We start from the raw sequence: 11,597 nt of genomic DNA on the forward strand, positions 1-11,597 counted from the left end.
TTACACACAATACTAATATATAATGTTAGCTAAACATATATATATATATATATATATGCTTAATATAATATTTAATATGTACAAATTGTATATTAAATAATAAATAATACATAAATAATTTATACGATCAAGAAGCACTCTCTGAGCAGCATCAGAGCACGAGTCTGTGTGCTCGATCACGTGGTCAATGATGTCTTCACGCATGCGCGCCATTGCACGGACTGTTGTGAGATTTCTCCCACAATCTTCCAACACTGATAATCTTCCGGTCTTCCGTTATCTTAGCGATGCGATGACAACGCCACACTATATAGTCAATGAAACATTATCACCTCAAGCTTACCAATACTCGCTAATTTCGTGAGATACTGACCACTTTTATGAACAATATGTATAATTTATGTCTATATAATAATATAAAAATATTCTACGTATGTATAATTTTATCTGTGTAACGTGGAGCACTAAATTATTTTTTTAAATAATAAAATTATAAAAAAAAATTTCGAAAATAGTTTTTTGTGTCAGAGAAAATTTATGATAAAGGTTTAAAAATTAATTTTTTTAATATCTTTCATAACTGTGTGTGTGTGTAAAATCTGTTATCTCTTTTTAATAGGGTAATGTATTTATTTTATTGCAGTTTCAATGTATAAGGTATTTTATGACAAATTTAATAATAGCGTAATTTTCGTTGATATAGATACGTATTATTCAATTTAGAAAAATAAAACTGTCATTAGAAACATTTAAAAAAGATAATTTCACACTTTCGTTTGAATCATTATATAGACCTTAAACAAAATAATTTTTATCTAAAATCTTTTTAATTTATTCTTAAAAAAAAATAACTGAGTGTATATATACTTAAGTCAAACACAATATATATTATAATTTATATAACAATATACATATATACATAAATTATACATATATACACAATTTATACAATAATACATGTATATAACACTATTTTACTATTTTATATATATATATTATATGTATAATTATATATTATTATATATATTCTGAAGATGGACAGATCTATCCAATATTGTGTTTACAATATACCTGACCTAAAAATACTGAACGAGAGAGAAAATATCGAATTATCTCCTATTCTTATCTGCGAATTTGCCCCGAAATTCCTATCATAGAATATCATAAAATAAATAACAAAAAGAAAACAACATTCTTACCTTTTTTCTTTCCGTTTCTACGATATGTAACTCAAAGAATATTGCAAAAAATTATATTAAACATCGGTTTTATTGGTTTGTCATATATCGATTAAGGCATGAGTTTTGAAATTATAGAAAATGGGAATTTTATAAGCACGGACCACGCGTGATTCTGTTTTTTAAGTGGTCGATTTGTAGTCGGCATCAGGTACCGGATTCGATCGCGACCCTCATTCCATATATATCTCGAGTCATAACAGGCTGTTTCAAAGAGTTAAAAGATTTCAGATGAAAGAGATCTTAAACCGTTTCTGCAACAATATGGAGCTCGTACATGTTAAATAAAAGTAACAACAACTTTATCTTAAGTCTTAAATTACCAGGCTTTAATTCTTTACAACTATTTCACACGTTGAAATTTTCGTCAATTGACGACACACAATCTTTTGTTACCTATTATCTCCATATTCGAACCGCTCAACGCCTGACTGGCCAAGTGTAATTATCACAAGTCAAAATACAATCCTGGCAATCGTCAGTATCAGTATCATGGCAGATTTCTGTCCTTCTTTTTCTCTCTCCTTCCACCCCCATATCTTTCCTTTCTCTCTATTTTTCTTTTCCTTCTGAGAATACGTTCGCTACTTTTCCGAAGATGATCGATTGTAATCGGTACGGCAAAGAGAATTCGAATGATAATCACAAGAGCCCTACCCCGAACCAAGTTTCCATATTGGCCATTTGTCGTCTCCAAAAGAAAGCAAAAAATAGAAATTATATAAATGGGGTTATCTTTTATTTTCTTCGTTTTCTGTATCAGTCATCAGTATTATTAGACTCATACTTTTTATATTTGCTCCGCTTTTGTTTGGTGGATTTAGACGAACTGTCAATTTTTCAGTATTGAACATTACTACTGAATATCATTACAGATAAATAAAAATAAACAAATAAATAAATATAGTATAACTAGACATTGTCACATATAGTAAACTCCATCATAGCTTCTGCAAGGAGGCATTTTATCACGTTTTTATACTTAAAGTCTCGAACACTCACGTAAGTCCCGTTATTAATATCGTGTCAGAAAAAATTCTACAATGGCAATACTAATTAGTCATCATGCGATGCTCCGAACACGTATTAAGGCTCCTGTTTCCTCAGTAACCATATCAAATTATGACGTCAAAGAAATGAATTCTTTTCTCAGAATATATGTCGAAATAATATTATCATATATGTAACGCTCCGTTTATTGATAAAATATTTTATTGATGAAATATATATCACAAATTTTCTTGTTCACATTATTTTCCAGTAGTAAATTTAATGTGTGTCCCATATTCTGAAAACTATCACAGGGAAAATAACTATTTATTAAACCAACAAAATGAAAATAGAGTTTTCAGGGTATTTTGCTAATTTATTATATCATCCATCGAACATGCATGGTGGAATAAAAAAAAATATTATTTTATGTTGATAAAAAGATTTATATTATTTTTTGTATTGTCTTTTTGCATCTTAATATGGTTACATTGATAAAAGAGGAGTCTTAAATTACTTGTTTAATTATTCAAAATATATTTCACATGTGTTATCCCACACATGCATATCAAAAAGAGGTCCAGAAGATATCTCGAAGATATATTTAGGAGACATCGGATATCTTCGGGACATCTTCTGAACGTCTTTTTGATATGCTTGCTGTGTGGGATTAGAGCGTATGAGTGAGAAACAAAAAGATTTTCCCATCTTTCTTTTCCCGGGTAGCGGGGATATAGTTAAATATGAGACTATAGCTATTCTGTTAAAAAAAAAGCTTAAGTTTATCAAAAATGCAGTATAAATTGTATCTAAAGAGTCCGTATAGTATGCTCAATACATTTATAGAAATAACTGCGGTGGTGGGTAAAATATAGATGATAACGACGATTATATGCAATTACGTTCGTTACTGCCGCACGCTTATTAGATGACTGCCGGTTAGTCATGGGATTTCCAAGTTAATATTATCCGATATTAAGTACTCGAATATGTCGCGGTGTCTGCAGTGAAGATAATTATCATTCTTTTGCCTACTGGAAAAAATTAATTTGGCCAGATGTTCAATTATGCAAATATTGTTTAATCAAATATTGGTTTATCTGCACAAACGTCGTTACTAGTATCCGCTTGTATTGATTAACGCGCAGTATATAAATGCGACAATTTGATAGCTGCAACAATCAACAATAACAAAACGCACCGGTCACGTTTGGCTCACGAGAGTAGCATTAGAGAGTTCTAAGAAGCTTTTATTTTATCGTCTTAATTTACCCTGCGGTAAGCCGCGACTACTAACAATAAGTTTTAAGTGCAGACGCTTGCGTGTGATGTCATGCCTGAATTATTTAATTTTTCAATACAATGAACACAAAAGACAGACAGCCATGTATTTTTTCACCGTGTAGTTTTAATATGATGTCACTGAATACCGAAGAAGAAAAAGAGAAAAGATTTTACATTTGGTGATCTATATATATCTATTTTTTAGTATAAATTTTTGACAAAATTAACTTTATTAACTAATTGAGATATTTAATATTCAAAATGATGAAGAGAAGAAGAAAGGAAAAGATACATTTATAATTAAATATTAAAAAATTATGTAATTATGGGGTAATATTACTCAATGAGACACACAATTCTGTTTGCTCTGACAAGCGTTAATATATAGATAACCTTTAGAGTAAAAGTTATTTAAATCTATTAAGAGAAAATCAGATACAAAATTTTCAAGACAAAAGAACAAAAAGTCTTTCTTTATTCTGAAAATTGAAAAGCTCCTCCCTGTCTTGAAAATTTTTTTTATCTGATTTGTTTTTCTTTAACTGACTCAAATAGTCTCTGCTTAACCCTATACAATATAATATATCTAATTATGTTAAAAATATTATTACGCGAGTAGCTATATCACAACTCGCAGTTGCATCTTACATTTTTCATGTTTATTATTATTAACTCGAGCAGAGTAAGCGTAACTGGAGGCCTGCAGACGTGGTCAGTGCGAAGTTCTTAATTGCGGCCGTCATTGTCTTTATTTCCTCACCTTGCGTTCACTCGGTTCGTCTTGCGCATTCACTTATATTCTCTCTTATGCTTTTTTGCATCTTCATCTTTTGTTCTTTCTTCAAGCTTCATTTTATTGCATTTACAGTTCAATAGTACTTTATTGTAACATACTTTTTATAAATCCCTAGAAAGACTTGTTAGGGCAAATAAAACACATATACCGTGTATATTATTATTACACCCGTTAGTTTTCTATGAAAATACGTCATCAACATATGTAATATATGTATACAAGTTCATTTAAGTTTAACGCTGCATGCGATAAATATATACATATCTACAGCGTATCGTGCCGACTGACAAAAGATGAAGGCGACGCGGTGATAAACACGTATGTGCTTCATTCTGTTCTTCAGTATGCTTGTGTCGATCGTAGGCGACGGATGTACATTGTCGTGCACGCGTTCCTCTGAACTCGAATGCTCCGGATATATTAATAACAAGAAACGAGACACGCTATTTTAGACAAAAATAAATTTTATCTCACGACAGAAATTATTTTTTATTAATCCCGAAAAGTGAATTCTAATTCGCGTTCTACGTTAATCATTGAAATTTACGAAAAGTGAAGTTTATAGAATGCGTGTGTGAAACGAGAAGAACGTATTGAATTAATGGGCCAAAGTGTAATTTAAATTGATAAAATGTGTTAATTATAATATAATAAAAATTCTGGTAGTTCTGTTCGAAAGTTAAATTATAAAGCAAGGATCACCCACACACAGATCAAGATGAAGTACGTTTCTTTCAAAATATTGATAAAAGATCGATAAATAACGTTTTATATATTTATGATAAGATTTTAAGACTTAAAATTATATTAAACTGATTTAGAAAACCGCGTAATTATAGTTAACTATTAATGTGAATCAATAAAATTTTTAATATCATTGAAATAGAAAGATTTGAATTGGAAAGAAATAGAACAAATTTTAAGTAAAAAATCATTAACAGAGATAAATTCAAGATGTTGCTTAACAAATAGATTATAAAATAAATTTTTGCTGCTCTCATATTGCATTTATTCAACAAAAATCATGTATCGTGCAGATAAAAATCTTTATTTGATAGAAAGTGATCTGATTAAATTAGATTTTGTCAGATAAAAATAAAAATTAGATTAGGTTATCAATTTAATTTCAAATATACCAAAATCTCAATCAAATGTATGTTTTATTGTCCAAATTTATTGAATTCTCTCTATATGGAGATTGATACATTCAAGAGTTTTTTCGGGACTAAATCGAGGTTTCCTCTTGACCTTTCTATTTTGATTTCAAAATAAAACGTAATCTGCTCCATGTATCCACTCTCTTACCGCAGGACAGGAGTGCGGAAAAATGATGGGACTCGGAGACAAAAGAGCGAAAGAGAAAGAGTGAGGATAGAGAAGGTCTTCTTATAGTTCTCTGCCTTTAGGGGGGAAAAAAAACTCGCCGGACAGGTTTTAAAGCGGGACAGGACCGGTGTGGGATATTTAACGTCTCCGTACATCGTAAATCTTCGAAAATGTACAATTAAGTAGGTGAACCGCGTCTATTCCGCGAATGCGGAAAGGCTTCTCACGGTTTTCTTTCGGTACTTTTTTTCCCACGGGTATAACCGATCGATTCAGACAGAATCTTTACACCCTTCTACGCGTTACGTCACATCGCAACGCAGAATAAGCGCGGTCACTCGGAGCACAAAACAAAAGACAGAAGTCACATCTCGGCGCTATTATTTCCTATCTGAGTCCAATTGGCTGAAATAGCATCCTCTGCGATGATTAAAGTGTTTATTCGTACAAACGTGCCGTATCACATCGATAACAAGACAAGATCTTGTCAATTGACCGTAATAAAACTCCGATTATTAGAATATCGTTTAGTTAAATCAGGCATACGCTCTCTTTGGGGCTGTAGACGCAATACTTTTTAATATAAATTTGCAATATATAAATTTAAATAAATATAAAACAGATAAGCATTATCTGAATTTAAATACATGAACCATATGACATGTAAGTCCATTGGTTTAATTAAATTAACATTGTTTTAGTTAAATTAACGACATTTTGAGTAAGAGCAGTGATTATAGGAATGGTTAAAAATGATTCACATTGAGTATAATTTGACACGAATTATACGAATTTAACAGTGTAATGTAATTTTTAGATTGCTAGTCTTTAGTAAAAGAAGATGAATTCTCTATAGAGTGGAAGCATCGATGAACTAGAGAGCAAAAGAATTCGACATGTACGATGTCGTCGAATTTGCATAAAGAGTAATAATTCTCCCGCCGAGAGAATCGTTCGACTTCCGCGATGACGTCGATGCTGTCCGGGGAGGAGAGCAACGCGGCGAGGATGAAGCAAAAGCTGATGAGGGACGCGCCTGCGAAGGAGGAGACGAGGTCTTTCCTCAACTTCTCGCGGGAGAACCTGAGCATCTCGCACTCCGACCTCGAGCGGGGCTTCAACCGATCGCGGCTCCTGAGACCGAGCAGGACCACGATTCTGAGCGTGGCCGCCCTTCTGGGCGTCGTTCTCTGCCTCGGCCTTCAGAGCTGGAAGCTGTTGTCGAATACGCGCGAAATCGAGCAGCTGAGAAGAGACGTCGATATCCTGAAGCATCGGTTTCTGGAGCAGGACCTCATGAACGAGTTGAAGGCCTTCGAGGAACAAGTAGGTACCTTCGGCAAGTGAAGCGAGTTGGCTCGCTTGACCGCTGAATCCTTCCTCTCTCGTCATTCGGGAGAAGAAAAAGCAAATTACGTTTCTTTTTGTCTTATTCGCGAATTTAGCCAATGATCGTCGCGACGTGCGCCGGCACGAGAAAATTTAAGTAATGAACGAGCCATTGAACTCTCCATTTTATGTGAATCCTTACGTATATATGTATATATAAGACAGACGTGATTTATCTCTCCGACCTTTACTTCGATCCATCCTTCCCGTAATAACTTTATTCTTTTTTAATTAAAGATAAATAAACAGAGTTGGATTAGCGATTTTCCATAAGATCGGTGGCTTTCGCATTTCGAATAAAATATAAATGCAATGCGCCTCGAATTATTTTGATTTTGATAACAGATCTAAAGTTAGATTTTTTTTACTAATTGTGAAGCGAAACAGATAGTTAAGAAACAAGTTTCTCTCGAAACATCACTTGCTGGCCGATACTGAAGAAATGCATATATGACCAAAGGGGAAAGCGTATAACGGGTTTATTGGACAATTCTTTCTTAACTGTAAAATTGTAAAACAGGAAAGAAAAGAAATCGAGGCTGTGTGCTTACTGGTCCCAGAAATATCGCGTTAATATTTAATTAGTATTAGCTCTCTATATGAATTGAAATACTTTTCAGAAATATTGAAAAAGTCATGTTTTCTAGAATCCTTTATATATGTAAATTCTGAAATATTCTGAGATTTCTTATATTCTATAATTTCCGAAGAAAACTTATAATATGTGTAGAGAAGTTTAAGATATTTAAAGAATCTTTATAAATATTTAAAATATGAAAAACTCTTAAAAGAGAAACTAAAATAAATAACTGAAATAAGAATAAAAAAGTATGAGAATTTCTCGATGATAAACAACTTTTGCCAAAAGTGATGGGTTTTATTTTTTATATCGAAAAAAGAACTCTTCTGAATCGATTAGCCCAGAAAAAAGATAATCACCGTCCCGTTCTCAAGATATTTAATTTGCCAAAAATGTCTGAACAATATATATCGATGGAAAGAGGACACTGTGCGAGGAAACTTATAGTTGAAGATGAACACGATCCACCGTAGTTTTTTTTAAATTAATAATTAAAGTTGAAAACTAGTCAAGCGACGCGTTAACACACACTTTATTTAATCTATTTCAGGCAAAATATTATTCTACAACGTAAAAATTATTTACTAAATAATCTCTTTACGTCGTTACGAAGCTTTGCGATACGTTATTCTATTTTTTTATAATCATAAAAATAAAAAAATTATAAACATTGTTTTGACTTCGGCCTTTCATCATCGAACTACCTTAATATTCGATTCCACTTATTGCACCGATAATAAAAGTTTGATTGATTCACGAGACGCTTTGACTGTATACAAATACATAATTAAATTATTATATGTATAATGTATATATTATATATTAGGTATAGGAAAATTTGCGCAGTTGAAATTGCTTCAGTCAATAACAAAATTTCTATCTTTATCGGGATTCCCCATTACACAGACGCACAGAGCATTGTTCGTGCCGCTTTTAGACGCAGCAATTAATTTAATTGTCTTCCAAAAGGAAACCATACCACAATTGCTTATTATTGATGCATTTCCTCGTATCGGACGTTCGTCACTAATGGACAATACTGATTTAACTATACGCGATCATAATTGCATCGCTCGCGACGGAAAATTTTTGTTACACACATCAGACCCTGAGAACCTCGCGAAACATTTTTACATGCGAATGCACAACGCGTTGCAGCTATACGCCGAAGAGTCTACCGAGGATAATGATCCAGGCGAGACGGACATTGATAACGCCGATTACGACTCTAATTACGACGATGATGGTTCCGCATCGCACGACTATTCCGGCGACTACCGCACTCCGTTGACTTACGGCGCCAGGTCGTCGGATTTCCTCGACGTTACGACCACGTCGATACCGATACCCACGTCCCCGGACCCCGGCGCCAATGAGGACATGGTCAAGCTGCTGGCAGCCTTGCGCAAGGTCGAAGCGAAGCACTTCGAGAGGAACGTACGAGAGAATCACAAGTGAGATATTGGCAATGTATAGTAGCATTTTGTAATAAAACAGGTTGATAGAACGAAGAAGAAGAAAGGGCAGATTTTTGTACTAAGACTTTTAACCAATCGCGTTTAATTACGTTTATCGCACGCAGAAGTATCGAACGGGAGCGTCCTAAGGGAGAACACAAGAGGCAATCGAGTCACGAAGAGAAGACGAGCGACGCAAACAGCACCAGTCACAAATCCGATGTCGCCGTCAGGGAGACCACGAGTTTGGGATACGTCAAAGAGAGTGTCAAATCGAAGCGATCTGTGAATGATGGTTTGACTGACAATCCCATGAGAGACGCAACGAACGAAAGGCGACGTAATAACGGAAGAATCGTTGTATCCAGAACGCGTTCTTATGCGAGCGGCGAGAGCGACGTGAATAACGACAATCCTGGGACGGAATCCCCGTAAGTGCAGGTGACCCAGCAAACACCAAGTAAAATGCAACTTGTGTGCAAATTAGAATTTCCTACTCAATACTGTAAATGCAATATAACACATGTGTTATTTGTTGAGTAGAAAATTCTGACTTGCATGTTACTCGATGCTTGCTGGGGACCCTCGAATAATACGGTAAAAAAATCTTACTTTTTAAAAGTTTTTTTGAATAATTCCTTAAAACCAAATTTATATTATTAGGGATTATATTGCCCAATTTTATATGGTATTTACATGAGCAGATAAAACGTGAGCAATCTTTCGTTCAAATGCCGGCTGAGCGTGACAAAATTTTAACGGAGATGTTGAAAATTCGAGAAATCTCTTAACAAATTCCTTTCAACCTTATTAAGCTGACTGACTTTAATAAGCTGAATTCTTAGAAGTGTATGACGATCGTCAAGATTAAATTAGACCAATTGAACCTTCAAGAAATAGATAGAGAGACCGATGTAAAATTTGACATTTTTGATCAAAGGGCTCCACACAATTCTTATGGAAAATGAGTGACGTTAACTTTTGATCAACATCACATAAACTATAAAATAGCGAAGCTACAGCCAATTTTGCCAAAAGCCATTTTTTTTGTAAGAATTACGCGGAGTTCTTTATTTATCCTGTGTTCAGTCGATCGTTTTCTGCGACAGACATCCCCCGAAAAAGTATCACGCTCTGGAGACGATTCCCTCGGCGCGCCGTGACCGAAACGAAGAGACCACTCAGCCTGACAGTTATGGGAGCGACAGCACGGAAATTGCAGACAACAGAAGAGTCAGCTGGCGAAGTCGCGACGTCTCGAGCAACAGAACCGAGATTCGCCGGCCCGTTCAGGTGGGTAGTAATTGCCAGGGGGTCGCGTCGCACACGGTAGATAAGAGCCGAGCATGAAATTCTTCACGGTGGTCGAGTGAACAACACAGAGCGTTGTGATTGAATTAGAACCACGAAGTGGCTGCACGGGAATATCGCCGGAGATTGACTCGAAGACATTTGCGTGCACCACGGCAGGTTTACGCGATCCACTACGGGGCGGATAGCAGCCTCTTCTCGACGCAGGACGAGCACACCGGCAACGGGAGGGCGCGGCACTACAACGGCGTCTTCAGGGCATGGCAGCCGAGCGAGTGGGTCGCCGATCTCGGCATGAGCAGGCACTTCACGCTCGCCGGCGACGGCAAGCTCACCGTGCACGAGCCGGGATTGTATCTGGTGTACGCGCAGATCCATTATCTGGACGAGCACGACGAGAACGGCTTCCACATGCTGGTGAACGGCAAGCCTATTCTGCAATGCATGGTAAGGATGAAAATGTAACGCTGAGAAAGGTACTTGTGTGTTGCACTGTTAAATATTAAAGAACGAAATTTAATCCAGTACCTTGAGTTAAATAACATTTTGTTATTTTTATCTACCATTGTGTGTCGAAATTTATTATTTTTACTCCATTGATTTAGTTAAATTATTAACATTGTTTTAGTTAAATTAACATATTGTGTAGGAGCAGTGGCGTCCTACAAGATTAAAAATAACAGTGTAGTTGTAATGCGATAAAAATTGGCATAAACATATATCGAATGCTGTACACTTAACAAGATGTACAGAAATACAAAATAACAAATACAATTTTCAGGTGTACAGCCCGGGTATGGGACACAAGAGCCGCTCGTGTTTCTCAGCCCAAGTGACCGTTCTTCAGGCAGGCGATCACTTAATCCTGAAAGATATCGGATCAGCGAGATACACTCTTTTCCAGCATGACAAAAGTTTCTTCGGCTTAGTAAAAATTGGTGAACCCAGACAGCAACAGAGACATCCACCGACACGCCAGTAATTTTAAACGCTGTAGAATTATCAGCGCTAAAAAAGTGATATGCGATTTGTAGTCATTGATTTCCTCTATCTTTAAAAGTTATCTGTGAATTTTCACACAATTTGTAATATAATACATCTAATGTAATATAATACACTTGCGGGTCATACTGTTTCTTATTGTTAGTATAAATTTGTTTCGTATAAGGTTGCATGATCTTTACTGTAGGATTTTTTTATATTTTACTATTACGTTAATTATACTT

General features: G+C 35.1%; 1 protein-coding gene across 4 annotated transcripts; it reads left to right on the forward strand.

Annotated features, from left to right (window-relative positions):
* The first annotated feature begins 4,651 nt into the window (after positions 1-4,651).
* Positions 4,652-11,506, forward strand: Egr (TNF superfamily member 12 eiger). 4 transcript variants are annotated; one of them, XM_077406925.1, is made up of 7 exons: positions 4,652-5,031; positions 6,452-6,960; positions 8,762-9,057; positions 9,186-9,491; positions 10,170-10,353; positions 10,462-10,818; positions 11,153-11,506. In XM_077406925.1, exons 2-7 carry the CDS (start codon positions 6,601-6,603, stop codon positions 11,351-11,353), a joined length of 1,704 nt encoding a protein of 567 aa, XP_077263051.1. In that variant the 5' UTR covers positions 4,652-5,031; positions 6,452-6,600; the 3' UTR covers positions 11,354-11,506. The 4 variants fall into 4 exon arrangements, with proteins under 4 accessions (XP_077263051.1, XP_077263050.1, XP_077263053.1 ...); XM_077406924.1 differs by having other exon boundaries at positions 6,491-6,960; XM_077406927.1 differs by having other exon boundaries at positions 6,491-6,960; positions 10,531-10,818.
* Positions 11,507-11,597: the final 91 nt, after the last annotated feature.

The sequence above is a fragment of the Temnothorax americanus genome, unplaced genomic scaffold (assembly GCF_048541705.1).
Source record: "Temnothorax americanus isolate GAGA-0224 unplaced genomic scaffold, ASM4854170v1 Scaffold21, whole genome shotgun sequence".
Classification (NCBI taxonomy): Eukaryota; Metazoa; Arthropoda; class Insecta; order Hymenoptera; family Formicidae; genus Temnothorax; species Temnothorax americanus.